Source organism: Beta vulgaris, chromosome 7 (genome assembly GCF_026745355.1).
Source record: "Beta vulgaris subsp. vulgaris cultivar EL10 chromosome 7, EL10.2, whole genome shotgun sequence".
In the NCBI taxonomy this organism is placed as follows: domain Eukaryota; kingdom Viridiplantae; phylum Streptophyta; class Magnoliopsida; order Caryophyllales; family Amaranthaceae; genus Beta; species Beta vulgaris.
Window position 1 is genome coordinate 58,209,446 of NC_079208.1, and position 18,934 is coordinate 58,228,379.

General features: G+C 34.0%; 2 protein-coding genes across 2 annotated transcripts; one reads left to right on the plus strand and one right to left on the minus strand.

Annotated features, from left to right (window-relative positions):
• Positions 1–1,488: 1,488 nt before the first annotated feature.
• On the plus strand, positions 1,489–4,507 carry LOC104900112 (glucan endo-1,3-beta-glucosidase). The gene is made up of 3 exons (XM_010687459.4): positions 1,489–2,711; positions 3,784–4,072; positions 4,228–4,507. Exons 1-3 carry the CDS (start codon positions 1,665–1,667, stop codon positions 4,254–4,256), a joined length of 1,365 nt encoding a protein of 454 aa, XP_010685761.2. The 5' UTR covers positions 1,489–1,664; the 3' UTR covers positions 4,257–4,507.
• A 6,697-nt stretch (positions 4,508–11,204) lies between these two features.
• On the minus strand, positions 11,205–13,810 carry LOC104900113 (pentatricopeptide repeat-containing protein At1g07590, mitochondrial). The gene is made up of 2 exons (XM_010687460.4): positions 13,229–13,810; positions 11,205–12,536 (listed from the first exon to the last, which is right to left on the minus strand). Exons 1-2 carry the CDS (start codon positions 13,562–13,564, stop codon positions 11,286–11,288), a joined length of 1,587 nt encoding a protein of 528 aa, XP_010685762.2. The 5' UTR covers positions 13,565–13,810; the 3' UTR covers positions 11,205–11,285.
• Positions 13,811–18,934: the final 5,124 nt, after the last annotated feature.

Here is an 18,934-nt window from a genome sequence, read left to right on the forward strand (position 1 = left end):
TGTTGATGAAGAAAACGTATTGATTAAAGAGGATGATGTAGAAGATGAAGAAATATACTCCGATAAAGAAAGATACTCCAGTGATGATAATGAAGCAATCAGTTGATAACATTTATATCTTTCATAGTTATTTAAAGACGAATTGCGAAATATTGTAATTATTATTATTATTATTATTATTATTATTGTTAACCTTAATTATTTGACCATGATTATAATATTATTCAATAGCAATATGAATAATCAAATAATAGACAATAATACAAGTATAATACTATACATTGTGGTACTTTAATAAAAAATTCTAATAATAACATAATCAGCTAATAGTAATATGAATAATAAAATAATAGACATAATACAAATAAATAATAAATAATAGACATAATACAAATAAATAATAAAATAATAGACACTAATACAAGTATAATACTATATAATCATTGTGGTACTTTAATTAAAATTCTAATAATAACATAATCCGCTAATAGTGATATAAAATTATGAATAATAAAATAGTGGACAATAATACAAATGTTTATTAAACATTGACTATTTGAACCTTATTGGACCTTATTAGACCTGATTGGAACTTATTGGACCTTATTAGACCTGATTGGAACTTATTGCACCTGATTGGAACTTATTGCACCTGATTGGAACTTATTGGACCTTATTAGACCTTATTGGAACTTATTGCACTTATTAGACCTTATTGCAACTTATCTGAACTTATCTGAACTTATCTGAACTTATTGGACCTGAAACTTAATTTTTTAAGTTGAACAGAACGCACCCTTATAGTTGAGATTATTCTTAAATGAAACATAATTAAAATAATTCCAAGTAAACCACCTATAATAAAGATAATTCTCGTGTATCTTTAATATAATTTTTATTAAATACCTATAAATCACCTAATCTAACAAAATGTTCCTTGAGATTTATCACACAATCCATCCTATAAAACTCCATATTTTGGACAAATTTTCAATTCAATTACTCTTTTACATGTAGCTCCTTTCAATTTAACTAATTTCAGCTCATTTCAGTTTCTCGAAAGAACGACGCCTTAGGCTATGTTTACTTCACTTGAAATTTTCTGATCTGAACTTATCTGATCTAATCTTATTTTTTCTGATCTGATCTGATTTACAAGATCTTATTTTTAGATTTTTCTCAATATATAAGAAAAAATATAGTCATGTGGGATCTTGTTTGATTCGTCTTAATGAGTACTTTATTAATATTCAATTATTATAATTTTTACTAATATATAATGAAAGATCTTTAATAGTAATAATAATTTTTAAATATAAGCATGATCTAATTTGAATTGATTTGATCTGAACTTATTTTTTCTAATCTGATCTAATTAGATCTGAAATAAGCAAAAATAAGGTGAACTGAAGTCTGAATGTAGCCTTAGTATATTACCACATGCTCCAAAAGACCAAACTAGATGCTTCAATCCACAACCAAGATGAGAACATTATCCCCACTCCCACTTCTAATCTCTCACAGTCTCAACCCCCCCTAATTTAGTATCAAACTTTATCACGTGTACTCTCTCAACTCGCTAACGTGTCTTCAAATCATCTTCCTTATATACCCTTCCTCCATTATTAAACCTCTTTCTCAAACTTTTTCCACTTTCCCCAAACATGACGAATCAAACCCTCCTTTTCCACCTCCTCACTTTCTCTCTCCTCCTCTCCACCACCACCACCGCCACCACCGCCACCTTCATCGGCGCCAACTACGGCAGAGTCGCCGACAATCTCCCACCACCTTCCTCCGTCGCAAAATTCCTAACTTCCCAAACTACCCTCACCTCTGTAAAACTCTTCGACTGTGACCCACAAATCCTCCAAGCTTTCGCTAACACAGGTATATCTCTCACCGTCAACATCCCAAACTCTGACGTCATCCCCCTATCCGACCCCACCAACGCCCAATCATGGGTTGCCACGCATATCCTCCCTTACCACCCTCAAACTATTATCCGTTACATCGCCGTTGGTAACGAGATTCATTTCTCAGGCGACAAACAACTTATCTCTAACGCCGTTAACTCCATGAAATCACTTCATCAAGCTCTTAAATCCGCTAATTTAACCGACATTAAGGTTACTACTCCTCACTCACTTGCTATCTTACCACCATTAATGTCTCCTAGTTCCGGACACTTTCACAAAGATTACAACCGCGTGTTTTTCAAACCATTGTTGGAATTCCACCGACAAACTAAATCATCTTTTATGGTTAACCCTTATCCTTACTTTGGGTTTAATTCTTCTATGATTGAATTTGCTATCTTTAAGAAAAACGACGGCGTTTTAGATAAAGGTACTGGGAAAATGTATTATAATATGTTTGATTATTTGATGGATGGAGTTTATTCAGCTATGAAAAGATTGGGTTATGATGATGTTGATATTTCTGTTGGTGAAACTGGTTGGCCTTCAGCTGGTGATGTTAGTGAACCATATGCTAAATTGGATAATGCGGTGTCGTATAATTATAATTTGGTTAAACATTTGAAATCTGGGAAAGGTACACCATTGATGCCTAATCGGAGCTTTGATACGTATATTTTTGCTTTGTTTAATGAGAATCTTAAGCCGAGTACTAGTGAGAAGAATTATGGTTTGTTTAGACCGGATTTTACTGCGGTTTATGACGTTGGTCTTTTGAAGGAACCTACTCAGGTATGTTCATTTCTGTCCTTTTTCTTCTTTGGAGTCTGGAGATGCTTGCTTTTATTACTCAACTACTTCCTTCGTTTGAATTTAGTTGTTATATTTTGACCATAGACACTATTCACGTCATAATTGTTACTATCTTTTACTTTATATACATAAGAAAACATAATCATGTTGGATCTTGTTTGATTAGTCCTAATTTGTATTTTTCAAATATATAATTTTTGTAATTTTCTCATATATGTAACTCAAAATATTGGTGTTTGAAGTTGCATCTCATAAACTATCAAAAAGCAAATGTAGTAATTAAATTGGGACAGAAAGAATATAATAAAACAATCGAGCGCCTATCTATCGAACGTTTAAAAGAGGGATTTTTCCTTACCATATCCTAATCTCAAAGTATTTACTCGCTAATCTAGTTCGAGTTAACGTGCGAGTGTTGGTATAACATAATCCTTCATTTTATGATGGATTTCTGGTGGAGGCTAAAAAAAGTGTTTGTTCCTATAAAAAATGTTACTTATATTAAGTTGTGATCACGATGTAATATTTTGACTCCAACGACTTTAGTATTAGTAACGTTTTTGTTGGTGTTTGAGTAAGATCTTGTTTGATAGGAATGCAACTTGATAGATGAATGGGAATTTCTTAAAATAAAATTGTTAAAAAACCAATCCAATCAAAAATTTAAGCTGATGGTTGAATTGAATCCGTAACCTTTTGTCACGGTGGTTCTTGATATCATGTCAAAGAACTAACTCAATCAAAAATTTAGGTTGATGATTAAGATCTCAGAAATAGATCTATGCTTTAATTTTAATAATGATAAATTCGGCTTAAAAGATTTTAACTTTTGATTATATCAAAATGTTTAGAGTTATATGTGATTGTTCAATGAAACCTTTTCTATTCTTTGAATGATTGCTTGAAGTATGTGGCTTTGCTTCAAAGTTTGAAATAGGGGTAATATTGTCATTTCACTTCGTGCATTGGAAATGTTTTCCCTGGTTTCTGTACCTCTGGGACCCACAACGGTAATCTCAACGGTAATTTCAGTAATTTAATGATTTTCTAGGCTGAGGGGCCCGCAACAGTGCCAGTATCCCCATCACCGTCGGATTCAAAACAAAAGTGGTGCGTGGCAAAACCAGATGCTAGTGATGAGACATTACAAGGTAATCTAGATTATGTTTGCAGCTTAGGAATAGATTGTAAAGCTATACAAGATGGTGGACCCTGTTTTGATCCCAACACCGTTAGATCTCACGCATCATACGCGATGAACGCTTATTATCACATCAACGGTCAGCTAGATTCTGCTTGCTACTTTGATGGCACCGGAGTTGTTGTCTCCAGTAACCCTAGTATGATTTCTTTCCCTCTTCTCGATTTCTTATTCTATACTTCATCAGTTATGAAATAAGCATGGCATTTTAAGAGAAGTGTTTTTCTTATTTCAAAAGAGACGAAAGTATTTATGTTTTGTTGCGAAATCTGATTTTGATTTTTTTTAATGAAGGTTATCAAGCATGTGAGTACGTGGCGTAACAGCATTGGTCGGAGTTTCGTGTAATAATGTTATAACTATGTGTAGGAGTAATGTATCATTATTATTGTGATAGTGTAGGATTATTTATCATAAGATGTCAGAGAATCCAGCTTTAGATATGGTTGGCTCTGTTGTTGTTGTTGTTGTTGTTGGTAAAGAGTATCACTGCAATATTCTTGCAGATGGTTAAGTTTTAATGTACAAAAACAAATTTAACATGCTCAAGATCTGTTCTTTTGTTTGTTCAGAACTACTACTAGTCTACTACTATACTTTGTCTTGCCAATGTTGTACTTGTTGATTTTGTGGGTTTTGGATTGATTCACAATAAGATATTTACAAAAGACTATCTGTCAAGTCTCATGGCAAAATCCTTTAACATCGATTATAAGAGTTCAGCACTGAGCCCTATTTACAGCCCGAGTTCAAATCATTTGTGCGATTAGCATTGAACCTATTACATTTTGAAATTAAGATGTTCATAGCAAATAACATCGAATATGACTTCTTGGAAGGAATATCGGATATATAGCTGCCTACCAATCTATCATCATAACCCTCTTGCTCAACGGCAAGATCTCCACCCAATGCTAGGGCTCTTCTAACATCGAGAATCTAAGTGAATCACAATAAGAAGACTATTGTTTCGTTTCCTCATTAAAAAAGGCTATAATTAAGATGTTCACTTAAGTACACTTTTCGTACACAATAAAACCTTGTTCTTTTAGGCACAGTTTCAGTTCAGATCAATTCAATCTAAAAAAATAGCGTTTAACTGTCTAAGTATGTAATATGTGCTCACATTGTTTCAGCGCCACCATAATCGTAAGTAACTTCCTTATTAAAATCATCCAAACAAATAGCAAAATCTAAGCAATTTCGAGCCATTTCACATATCTTTTGTTCGTCTATCGTTGGTCTTATCACAACCGTTCACAAATCATGCTCAGGCCTAACTCGAACCACCACTCAAAGTTGGAATGTTGGGAGAGATTAAATTGTTTTCTATCCATTGAACGAAGATGGATTTGTAATTGTATAGCGTTATCTAAAAACATACCTTGCGGACTTAGAAATAGCTTGATTGTTTATATTGTTATGGATTAACATTAGATGATATCTACACCAATAGTCAAGTGGTGCCAATGATGTGGCAAACATACCAAATTTAGCAATTACAAACATAAACTCCATGCATCATTGAATGATATGTTATTTTCTACTGAAACGTATACTTTCTCCGTAACAAAATAAATGTTACACTTTTTAAATATGGTTATAACAAACTAGATGTTATAGTTCCTTTTTAGGCAACGATCTCTCTCTATCTCTCTACTATCACATGAGTCTCCTTTTTTCTTCTCTTTCTATCTCTCTCCTCTTCAAAAATTACCTAGAAAAGTGTGTTTTGAAAAATGTAACATCTATTTTGTTACGGAGGAAGTATGTATTATAAACTTCGTAAACAATTATATTGCATCACTCCGTTTAGAATATAGTTCTCCCTTATGCGGGATTCCATGTTAAGTAGGATTTCATGAGGATGGATTTGTTTGGATATTCTTAGACCTGATCAAATCAGCCCGATCCGACCCGATTTTTGGGCGGGTTTTGGGTAGATTTTTTTTTGGCCAACGGTCGGGCCCAATCGGACTTGATTTTTTTTTTGTTTTGGGCACAAAAGTTTGGTCCGAAATTCGGTCCTGCCTGATCAATGAGTAATTTTTTTTAGGCGTGGCCCGACCCATGATCAATGAATGTATAGTTTTAGATGGACTACAAGTCTACAAGCCTAAACAATCAAATCCTACGTCCTATTAGAAGTCTAAATTAAAACAATCAAAATCCAAAGGATATGTATTAAAACATACACGCTAAAGACTCATCTAGGCATCCAAATTGCAATTGAATTGGTGAAGAGATATCATAAAAAGATCGATCGAGCAAAATAGAATGCAAATCGATCTCTCAAACACGACCAAGGACAATGTATTTAAGAGATTAAAGTACACAACCTAAACATGTCATTCCCCAATTTAAAAATTAAATACGAAAGTAGAAAGAACTTACATATATAAAAGAACATAAACAATTTAATAATTGGAGAATTTAATTTAACATAAACGAATAGAAATAATTAAGTACAGTAAATTTATCATAAAATCTCAAAGAAAGCTCGAAACTTTGAACAAAAGTACTAAAGAAATAAAAAGAAGAGTATATATTACATCAATTATAACTCCAAACACGATAATCCTTCAATTAGTTTCTCAATGTAATTCTGTTAACTAGTTCAAATCGACCTAAGATAAGTAATTAACATGCATATTACACTATATTTGATGCTAGGAAGGTGCGGCAAAGAGGGCAACTTATGTGTTCCCTTAGCCATTTATCAATACAAAGGATATGAAACTTATGCCCACATCGCTCAGAAACCCTAACATTATCAGCAGAATTGTTATTGTTATTCTCATCATCATCTTCGTCATCCGATTTTTCGACGTCGAAACTCTCCAAACATATGACACAATCAGTGCAATTCCGAGTAACTTGCTGGATTTTATCCATGTCTAACACTACTACGTCATGCTGAATTGGCACGGCAATCGAGGAAGATGTTTCAGTAGAACTACGGTGGAAAGGTTGTTCATGGTGGTCATAGGAACATAAACATACAACAGAAAGTACTAATAAAAATAAGAATATGGTGGACACAAAATAAAAACTAAGAAAAATTTGACTCAATTCCATACTATGTATGATTAATTTAATTTTGTCTACTATGTATAAAAACATGATATGATTTATGAGGATAAATGAACGAGGGATATCTGAAGTATATTTATAATTTTTTTGGAAGGTTTTTAGAGTTCGAGTAGGATTAGGCATTGTTTGATTCAATATTTCTTTATTTCTTGATAAGAGAAGACTTGAGCCACAAGAATTATAATTAGCAAATAGTTGCTCTCTTTTTATTGATTAGCATTAATCAATGTTCGAAATTATGTAGAATTAGAATCAAGATCTTCTTCTTGATGGCAAACAAGTGTAACAGAGATTGATTGAGTGACCTTAAGGATTGTCAACCCTCTTATTATTGAATTTTCATTGGTTAAGAATACGTTAAAACATTATTTTTATATCTCTTTTCTTCTCATTTATTACATACATATCAATAATTTATTCTAATGTGTTTAAGAGGCCAAAGAGGGTTGACAATCCTAAGGGTTACTCAAACATTTTCCCAAGTGTAACACTTTCTTTTACGCGGTTGACAATGATTATTGATATCTCTAATTTAGTTATAAATAGAAGTTGCATAAATTTTTAATTTGATGTTTTCAAAATACACTTTGGAACCAAGATACAAATTTCCGAATAATGATGAATTTAACGTTCTACTTTTGGCTAGTCTTTAAAGTGCACAACCTAAACTTTCATGCCTCAATTCAAAAATTAAGTATGAAAGTAGATAAAACTTATACCGATAAAAAAAATAATAAGAATTGGAGAATTTGATTCAAGATAAACTAATCAAAAGTATTGTTAAGTAAGGTAAATTTATTATGAAATTGCAAAAAAAAAAAGCTCAACCTTGAACAAAAATACTAAAGAAATAAAAGGGATAAGAGTATATATTAGGTCAATTATAATTCCAAACACGCTAATTTAAGTAATTCTTTCTTGACATCGAACCTCAATCATAAGAGATATAGAAAAAGGGTGAAAGGAAAAAAAGAAGGAATAATAATATAACAACAAAAAGTAAATAATTACAATAATGATTTGACAGTATACTCCTATAATTCTTAACAAAGCTCTATTAACTAGTCAAAATTTAACCTAAGATAGGTAATCAACATGCATATACACTTAATTTGATTGCCTTCATCGTAAAATCGTGCGACAAAGAGGGCACCTTCTATGTCTCATCAGCCATCCATCAATACAAAAACTGTGAAACTTATGCCCACATAGCTCCAAAACCCTAACATCATCACTACTATTATTGTTATTCTCATTATCATCACTACTATTATTGTTATTCTCATTATCATCACCTTCGACGTTCGATTTTCCGGTGTCGAAACTCTCCAAACATATGACACAATCAATGCAATTCCGAGTAACTTGCTCAATTTTCTCCATGTCTAACACGAGTACGTTCGTATCATGTTCGAGGTTTGTCGACCCACGTTGGGACTCCCCTGGACCATTATTGACATGCCGTGGAATAGAAATTGGAATTGAGGGTGATGATTCTCTATAATCAGGGAGACAGAAAATTAGCAAACAATAACCTAATGCAAAGAAAAGGAGCATGAGGTTATAAATCAGATAAAAATCCATACTATGATTAATTTTGTCCGCTTAACATATGATTTATGAAAATAAGTCAACAAGGGATATATGACGCATATATATATATATAAGCAATCACAAATCTTTTTTTGAAGGTTTTTGGAGTGGTAAGATAAGGACTTGCTCAGTTTGTTATTTATCCTTTAGAGTCCTAATAAAACTATACAAGGTAGAGTTGTATCTAGAATTTTTTTCGCTTTACCAATTTTCTAAAAACAAAAAATTGTTTTTTATATTTGCTTTTACTCCAAATGTGCACACAAGTGACAAGTCATGTCAATTAACAAAAGTAAAATTAATTAGCTTGCAACAAGATTTGAACCCATGACCTTATGCAATTATATATGACACAATTACCATCTCAACCAACTTTTGATCATGTTTTAATTCAAATTATTATATTTATACATTTTAAATATTGAGTTTTCCTTAATACTCCCTCTGTTTTTTTATCATTCTCACTTTTCTGTGCGCGTCTTTCAATGCACATTTTAAAACTTAAATATCTTTCATTATATATTAGTAAAAATTATAACGATTGAATATTAATAAAGTACTAATTGAGACGAATCAAACAAGATCCCACATGACTATGTTTTTTCTTATAAATTGAGAACATTTGAGAAGATTCTCTCTATGCATGAATAGTGTCAAGATTCTAAGTGAGAAAGATAAAAAAAAAACAGAGGGATTATATATTAATGGGAATGAAAAAAAATGTATATCAAATTTGTAAAAACAGTACCAAACCCGGAGCAATGCTCAGGCCCAAATACCAGTTATTTTTTAAAATATGTACAACTAGGATTCAAGAGCTCCTACTTCATGGGCGATCTATGGAAGGCCAATTATTTTGTCGAACTTTTGTAAATATTCGTTGATCATATGCAGTACTAATCGTTAGAAATATGTATAGATATAATTGTAAGTAATTGGATAAACGAACTTTCAAGCAAGTACCTCTATTTTTTTTTTTTTATCATTCTCACTTTTCTAGTACGCATCTCACAATATAAATTTTTACACTTAAATATCTTTTATTATATATATTAATAAAAAAAAATATTAATTGAGATGAACCAAACAAGACTCGTGACTATATTTTTTTCTTATAAATTGAGAAGATTATCTCCAAATATGAATAGTGTCAGAATTCCGAGTGAAAAAAATAAAATAAAAATAGAAAAAGTATTAGATAAGTTTTCCTATAAGTTATTTATCGACTCACTAACTAAAAACTAAAAACTAAAAACTGCAAGGCCTCCGTAATAACTAAGGACAACATACAATTGATTTAAAAAGCTCCTACTGTCAACTGTGTTTCATGAACTACAAATTGGTAATCAAGGCTACAAAAATTGGGAGTATCTTAATGAGTTATAGATTCAGTAGATCTGAAAAATGGAGTTGAATAATAGCAAAAAAAAAATGTTGTTCCCTTAACGTCCAAATCAATGTAATATTCATTGCATTGGTTTTAAGGAGAACATTGGATCTAGCTTCCCAAAAGCATTCGCACGAAATTACATAAATTCGTGCGATAAGGATGTGAAGCCACACAATTTCTGGTAATACTCCATCCGTCCCAAAATATAGTTTTTGTCTCTATTTTGGGAGTTAAATGTTAAAAATTTTGACCAAATATTCTTACTAATATATACAAAAAAACATATTCATGAGGAATCTTGTTAGATTCGTCTCAATGTGTAAATTCGTAATATTAACTTTTTATATTTTTTTCTAATAAGAAATAGAAGATATATTAGGTCAAAAGTAAGTCTTGGAGACTATGCAAAATAAAACAAAAACTATATTTTAGAACGGAGGGAGTATAAAATTGTCAGAGGCACAAAATTTCACTGAAATTCATACCCATTGATCAAATGCAAAGAATAATTTGATCTTAAATCGGATTTGATGATTGGCACAAGTTTGGCACCACATAACAATTTCTTGCTTTGTTCCCAGCCCTACTAGCTTTAGTATAGGGCTCATTGTCCAAGCATGGCCTGTGCCATTCACTTGCCATCTACCACTATAAAGAAGGTGGTATAAAGAATAAAAGAATTGATATCATATACATTAACATAAGATTCTAATTTTAAATAAGTGGATATAAATTTATTACTATTATTAAGCTTCTTTATTTCTTTTCACCAAGTAGTACTTGATCACGAGATAGGAAGCTAGAGTAGTTGGCTAGCGCTCGACTTCCCGCTGGTAAGGTAGGGGTCAAACCTCATTAAACTCTTTTAGTATGGAGTACTTCAGAAGAGTGGAAACTCAAATTTGTACAAGACCACTAATCATAGTAAAAAAAAAAAAACATAGTATAGATTCCCCTCATACCGTAAATCTTTTACCAGCCATTATTAATGAGGACTGCAAGTCTGCAATTCAGGAAATAAAGTTTGAACATACTAGCTGTGTAAGTAAAGATACATAGTAGTATACTTCCTCCGTTCCATAATAAGTGAAACACTTCTCTAAAAAAGCTCTCACATAAAAGAGAGAAGTGTTTAACTTATTATGGAACGGAAAAAGTATTCTAGACGAAAATAACAATTGTGACTAATTAGATAGGAACCAACCTGTATACTTCTATTATCAACTTATCAATTAATTTTATGAGTACAAAAAATTTTACGAATCACAGATTCCTGTCAAGTCTTAAATTGTTCAACAAGCTTAACCAAGCTATAGGTCTCAGCATCCGGCCTAGCCCCTCCAAGAATCATTCTCCTTAGAAGATTGGGATTATACACCTTCGCCCGAACATAAGCTTTAATTAAAGAATTGTACACAAATGTATACCTAGTATAGTTTGCTTTCTTAAGCTCTTCAAACAGATTCTCAGCATTCCCTATATCTCCATTCTCTGCAAAAATCTCAAGAATTGACAGTGTAGTCTCCAACCACGGGGTTGATTTTTTCACCTTGCTACTTGTAATTTGCTTCGACCCCATTTCAATTGTCTTCAATGCTTCCTTAGTCAATCCGGCTTTTAAGCAGCCTAAAGTGAGATGTCTATATGTTATCCCATTAGGTTTACATCCACTAATCTTCATCTCTCTAAATAGACCTGAGACCTTATCAATAAGTCCGTTCTTACAATAAACAGATATAATGGAGTTATACTGCTCGGTAGATTTCAAACCAATTTTGGACTTCATTTCTTCCCATAGTTCCTCAGCGCGATTCAGCTGTCCAATTCTACCAAATGCCTCAATTACCAGCATAAAACTCTTTGACCTAACATGAGGGAAACCTTGTACAATGCTCCAGATCCGATCTACCTCCTTTGACTTTCCCAAGTATCCATACATAATGATAAGAACATCATAAGTTGACCAATTACTGCCTGTTTTAGCCTTTTCAACAGCCTCCACATATGTCTCACACCCACAATACAACCTTGCAACTGCATGTGCAGTTGCTAGAATGCAATACGTAACTTCATTAGGTTCAACATTTGCCCGGTTCATATCCCCGACAACTTTCATTAGTCCTTCTATGCTATGATCATTAGCTTCTATCTTCAAGAGAATGTTGAAAGTTGAGACATGAGGGGAAACCTTATCAGCCCTCATTTGCGCAAGAATTTTGGGAATCATTTTTCTACGGCTAGGTGAAGAATGAAGAACGATGAGGCGGTTGAAGACCAAGTAAGAGATTGGATGTCCTAATTCTCTCATTTTCTTCATATACTCTAACGAAACCCTTATTACTCCTTTATCCAAGCACGCAATTACAAGATTATTGTAGAGCAAATCATTTTGAAACTCGACAGGAACATTAGTAAACAGTCTCTCACCATTTGATATACCATGAAGTTTAATGGTGAACTCCAGCAGATACGAATAATCCAACTCCTTTGGCTTATATGGCTTCTCTCTAATCACCCACTCCATGACCTATTAAACCCATAAGAAAACTCACATCAACCATAGTAATCACTGCTACAATACGTTTCTAATTAGCAGCAATAATCAAACACACAAAAATCGGCAACTCAGTACAAACGAGACTTATGCTCCTAAGCCAGACCTCTGCAGATATAAGTTCAACAACTGCTCTTTTTCCCTATAAACAACTCAGCTTCAGAAAAGAAGCAAACAGACAACATAACCAACAAGAAAACATCCTTCTCTCCTACAATCCTGAAATCATGGTATATAAAACCTAAGAATGAGTGACTTGACATCTATGTAGCCCGGAAACAGCTGTAATTCTGCAAATGGAAACCTATGTTTTACCATTTCCGGGCTTCACTAGCACGTACACACTTCATTTTATTATGGAACAATCACAAACACTTCTTTGATTACATATCTACTAGCAGAAATTCAATGCGTAATCTCAGCATTCACAAAATCACAATGTGTATTCCTGATTCCTGAATAATCTCAATTTTCAATCATTCAACTATTTCATTTTACCAAGTTCAATGTTAGCCAGATTAGTCAACATTTATATGTTTCGATGCATAATTCATTCAACCACTTTAACAATTGTAAATCACATAGCATAATACATACAACAACAAAACCAAACATTAAATCAAAATAACCCAATTAAAGATTCCAAGAAAAAGAATAGAAAATACCTCAAGAGCACGTTTATTCAGCATAAGCTTCCTTAAACGATTAATAGCATGAAAAATATCACCCCTATGAACAGCAAATCCTTCACCCATCCATCTCTGAAACACATACCCAATTGGTTCTCCTCTTGGTAGCTTCTCTATCCTTAAAGATAACACCTTTGGTGCTTCTCCGCCATTAAAGCTCGAGTTTTCCAAACCCATTTCAATTTGATCACTGATTTTGTGAGTACAGAATGTAAATGTTGTTGCTTTGTAGCTCGTTTTTAGAGGCACGCCAAGTGTTCGACGAAATGCCGCAAAGAGAGGGCGCCCTAAGGCAAGGGCTATTTCTCTCATAGTTTTTTGATGTGAGTTTAACCCAGTTCATTGGAGAAGAAGATTAATGGAATTTCTACAGAAATTTGATCCAACAACAGCTGTATTCTTCTCCTTCTTTCTTTGTTTCGCGCACTCTGTAACGCCAGAAAACATGAAATGAAAATGAATCAGTGAACTAAATTCTTGAGATAAAGGTAGAGTTTTTTATGTGGAGTACCTAGGTAAAGTTCCCATTTCTTGTGATTCTGTAAAAAAAAAAAAGGCATGGATCTAAGGATGAGAAGCCTAGCATGTAGCAAGGTCAAATTTCTTAGGTCCAGGACCAGGCCCAGGCCCAAAGGCTATCATATCCATATGAGTAGGTAACCTAGGTTTTTTTTTTACCGATAAGAAACTAGGTTGGTTTTGTAAGAGACTGTCTATTAAAATTTAAAAGTAGGCGCGACCCAAGTCTAATATTAAGAAGAGAATGGAGCATCTTTATTAATAGAGTGACTACTTTAATATATTTAAGACCATTTTAATCTATTTAGTGACCAGTTTAATCTATTCATCAATAACATTCTTACTCAATAAGTGATTGATTTAATCCATTTAGTAACTAGTTCAATCCTCCGTAAGACGGTCAAACTATTTTTATATATTGTTTGTTTTGATTCGAGATTCAAAGGAAAACAAAAGGAAAGAGAAGAGAATGGACGACTAGGATAATACAAGATACCTAGAAATAGTATTAGGTTAGGGAGAAATGGAATCGACTTATTAGGACTTAGGAGAATATAGGCTTGGATTGTCTAATTTAATATTAAAATTAGACGTCTATTACAATAATTTGTGATGATTTAATTGAATCGATTGATAACTATCTAGTATTGATGCTAAGGTTATAATAGAGGTTATAAGATTAAGACTTGGAATTACCATACAACTTCTTTTTAAAGATGTATAAGGGTAAGTTTGATTTTATGTCATTTTCTAAGGTGATAATGCGTAGTGTTTACCATAAACTCTAATAATAGTAAGTTGCACGGACACGGGACACTGACACGGACATGGGGACACGTAGACACGGGGAAACACAAATTCTAAAAGTGAAAAAACGCGGGGGAAACGTTAGAGAACACGATATTTTGCAGTTTTGATAGTAGTTTAGGCTATATTTTGAGAGATTTAGGGATATTGAAAGGAAAAAGTAAGGTTGAGAGGGAAAACATTTCTTCTAGTAACAAAAAACTACGTCGGTGTCGTTTCAATTCACTATTTATCTTCAAAAGAAAATTCAGAGTGTCTGAAAGTGTCAGAAACGTTTAAAGTGTCAGATTTGCGACACGTTAACCTGTAGAGAGTGTCCGTGCATCAGAATTACTATCCTCTATCTATAATGAGAAAGGAAAGGGAGATTACATCATTTTTTTTCCATATATTTCTATGTCAAACTCTCTGGATTAAAGTTTATAAACCTTTTTGGATGGATAACTGACCAATAAGGTGTATGAGTGTATCCTGATTCCTGAGCATTTGAAATTATCCTCTTGTGATATTTTGTTGGCAATTTCCATCAACTTATTTATAAAAGAATAATTTGAATACATGTAAAGTAAGTAACGATTACATATTTCTATACTAAAATGAATCTGTGTGACCGAATTGCCAAAATTCGGTTTTTGAAAGAAAAGTATGACCATAAAACAAATAGCGTTATTTAACAAATTAATACTATGAAAGATCCAATTTTATATAACAATAAATTTCGCTTGATATAACTTTTAATTGATGGTTGTAATTTATAAGGTTCCGAACCATATATGTGACTCTTATTCCTTGTGACTTGAGAGTAGTTGAGGTTAGGATTTCCTAATTTCCTTTCTTGTACTATCTTAAAAAAAAGATTGTAACTCATTTTTATCATTGAGATGTCAGAAAAAAATTATAAGGCTTCCACACAATCCAATTGTATTGTTAAGCTGTAAATTTAGTCCCTCGTTAAGAGTTCAATCAACAAAAAGATGATTCTTTTATATTTTTGCTAATAATAGTAGTAGTCAAGTTAAAGGGGAAAAGCAACATGTTTTTGTTGATCACTCAAACAATAGAAGTTTCATAGAGCCAGGCCAATAATTGAGAACCAGATACAGGATTTGATCTCTTCACCGAGATAAAGATAGAATAATCAGAAACAATAAAGTATTTAACCAAACTTTTTTGACCTTTCTATTGTATTATTACAAAAAGGATTTTCGAAGAAAAGAGATATTTTTACCTAGAACAAGCAGAATAACACAACTTTTAGCCAAATCTTTCTTTCAATTAAACAAACTGTAGTAGTATTACAGAGTCACAATACACAATCACTCAGGCCATGAAACATCTACAAATTTAGATGAACTAAATTTCAAAATGCCATGACCCTTTTATTCAGCTGAGAACACAGTCATATTAGACAGTAATTAAAGCAAGCCACACATAGTATTCATTCATGATACAGGACTGCAAGTGCGAGTTTAATCACAAGTGCATGGATCACAGCTGCAGTCGTCTCCACAGCCGCACTCGGTCCTCGAGTACATCCTGCAAAACAAATATGCATTATGTTCATCATATTATTCTTGCAAACACCGTATTTTTCTTGGGCAAAATCTATTCTTTTGAGAAGAGCATCACTATCTGATAAAATATAGATCTATTCTTGGGGACTCAACCATCAGCTTAAGCTTTTAGTTGAGAGTGCGTGATAGAATATAGATCTAGATCTATTCCTGGAGCCTCAACCATCCGCTTAAGCTTTTGGTTGAGTTGGTCTTTTGACACTATCTGAAATACACAACTTATCATAATCATGTGGGTAATCAAATTATACAAAGCAGCAAAACCTATGTAATTTTGTTAGTCTGTTTTATGCAGTCTTAATATATGTCTACTTATAAAGCAATCAAGTTAGAGCCTTAGAGAGTTAGAGGACCTTATGTTTCCAATTAAATTTTAATCAGCAAAAATCAGTCTCAATCAAAACATATAAGGTGAAAATGAACAGTCTTAAACTGATATATACTGATTAAAAACTTCATTTAGCTGATTATTCAAGCATATTGTTGCCAATTAAAACAGATCTGTAGTGATTCAAACTGCTATATGGTGATTCTCCCGTGTTTATTAGTGAATTTTATTGATCAAACCTCATTTATATTGATCAAAACTGATGTTTTCTGAATATGATTCTTTCAAGTTGAATTGAAGAGGCACATAAGTAGTAACTAATATTATCATCACTATAAACTTGTGGCATAATGAACTTGTAAAATTTCAATCATCACAAGTAAATAATATTACCTGTTGCAGTTGCAGTCGTCGCCGCAGCTGCAGTTGTCGCCACAGGAACAGGTTCTTGGGGCCATCTTCTTTGTCAAAAGGTGCAGATAATTAAGTTTTGGAAGAGAGGTTTGTAAGAGAATGATTTAAGAGTACTGGAGTTTGTAGGTAGATGATCCAGAATGATGAATAGTCATACCTATTTATAGAATGTATGAGGCATCATAGGAAGTTTTCAATCATACACGTTTAAGAATCTTGGCTACTTTTCTTACCATGTCAATTGAATCACAACATTTCACACATCACTTTCTGCACCAACAAAAAAAGGGCGGCAGAGCTGAAAAATTCTTACAAGATTAGACTTTCTTGTCGTACACGTTGCTCGCCATATATGTTTCTTAGCATATGGTAGTACTACTTTCTAGGTTCGTATATATGTGCAACACTGTGTAATGATAAACATCTAACTGGTAGATACATTTAACAAAATTTGTATAAATAATAAAACCTAATTTTGTATATAAAAAATACGGTTTTTTTCACCAGGTACCCCTGAGGTTTCACGAAATGCATCAGGTACTCCTGAGGTCTTTGTAAAGTAGTAAGGTAAGGAGAAAACAACTAAAACAATATTTGTTATATACACAAATATTATTTGTTGCACAAAAAATTGTGTTAAATATTTTACCGGTTAGATGTTTATTATTGCTCATGCAACACTTGCTTTTACACTGTCACTAATGCACGCTTTTGACTATTAATATCTCTGTAGTGTAACGACAGCTACTTGTTCCTCAATCTTGCACCCTTAAAATTGAAGGCAAACACCGGGATTGTCCTTAACTTCTCTCTCTAAACAAAACCCTCTGCCTTCTCTCTACACCACAAACAACTTATAACCCTAGAACTCGCCGGAGATCCGGCGCCGCGCTGGGCTCCGGCGGATCTCCGGCGAGTTTGATTTTTTTGCTCGTTTTTGGTTTTGTTTGTTTTCGACGCGTTTTACATCTTCCTTCAATCGGGTTTTCAGGGTTTTCGGCCCTTTATTTCACCGCCTTTTCCATCTTATTTTCCTGGTTGTTCGCGGTGTCGGCTTTCTTCGCCGGCCTTTTTCGTTCGTCGGTGCGTCTCCGTCGCTGTTTCGCACCACCACTTTTCGTTTAGTCGGTCGCCCCAGTCCTTAGTCGTTCCCCCCCCCGTCTGTGCGTTTTCCCCCTCTCCCCTGTTTTCGTTCGTTGGTCGTCCCAGTCCTTAGGCGTTCCTCGAATCTGTGCGGTTCCTCCCCCTCCCCCTGTCCGGTGAATTTCCACTTCCCGGTTCCCCCTGTTTGTGGTCTGTTGCTTCTGCCCAGCCACGGTTTTGGCTCGGCTCAGTGGTTTTTAAATCCAACTTCCTTGGTCGAGGTCTTTAGGTTTTCCGCTCCCCGAACCCCCTTTTACGAAGGTTTAGTCTAAGTTCCCCTTCCCCGTCCCCCTGGTTAGGTTTAGGTGTGGTCGAGTATCCCTTCCCCGTCCCCCGCTAGTGTTAGTTGGAGTCAGTGTCTTTAGTATGCCAAGGAAGTCGTTGGTGCAAGTTCTTAACGGTGTGGTTTGCCGGAGCTCTATGTGTCGGTTGGCAGTTTATGTTTTCTTTATTTTTCTGTTGGTATGTTTCAGCTCTGTTGTTTGTCGATCTTCTGGTTTCGGGATTGTCACTTTGGATCTTAGGATCCATCACTGGGGCGTAGTTCATCAAAAGAACTCGCCCCAATTTCTCGTGATGACCTCATGTGTCATCACACCTAAAAAACGCATCTTGTGGGAGGCCCCCCAACTTGTTTTGGGGCACGTCAAGACCTCCACCTCGTTTTTCGGGTTTCAGTCTGATGTGACTGATTTTCGAAGACCTTCGCAGCAGGGTCCGAAGTCATTCTCGAAAGTGACTTCTTTGTTCAGCGAATCAGGAGAATCCCAGGAGGCTCATCAAGGACCTTGGGATTTCGTGCCTAGTGGACAGGATCTACTAGCAGTTGTACGGCAATCTCTCTATGAAGATCGTCAGAGTTGCGTCTTTCAACAGATTTTCAATCACATCCATCTT

Excerpts from the sequence above, each read along its gene's own strand:
- LOC104900112 (XM_010687459.4), top strand. The coding sequence starts at position 1,665 with ATGACGAATCAAACCCTCCTTTTCCACCTCCTCACTTTCTCTCTCCTC. Across the intron at positions 2,712-3,783 it reads TTTTGAAGGAACCTACTCAG|GCTGAGGGGCCCGCAACAGT; the intron begins GTATGTTCATTT and ends ATGATTTTCTAG. Across the intron at positions 4,073-4,227 it reads TGTTGTCTCCAGTAACCCTA|GTTATCAAGCATGTGAGTAC; the intron begins GTATGATTTCTT and ends TTTTTAATGAAG.
- LOC104900113 (XM_010687460.4), bottom strand. The coding sequence starts at position 13,564 with ATGAGAGAAATAGCCCTTGCCTTAGGGCGCCCTCTCTTTGCGGCATTT. Across the intron at positions 12,537-13,228 it reads TGAATAAACGTGCTCTTGAG|GTCATGGAGTGGGTGATTAG; the intron begins GTATTTTCTATT and ends TGGGTTTAATAG.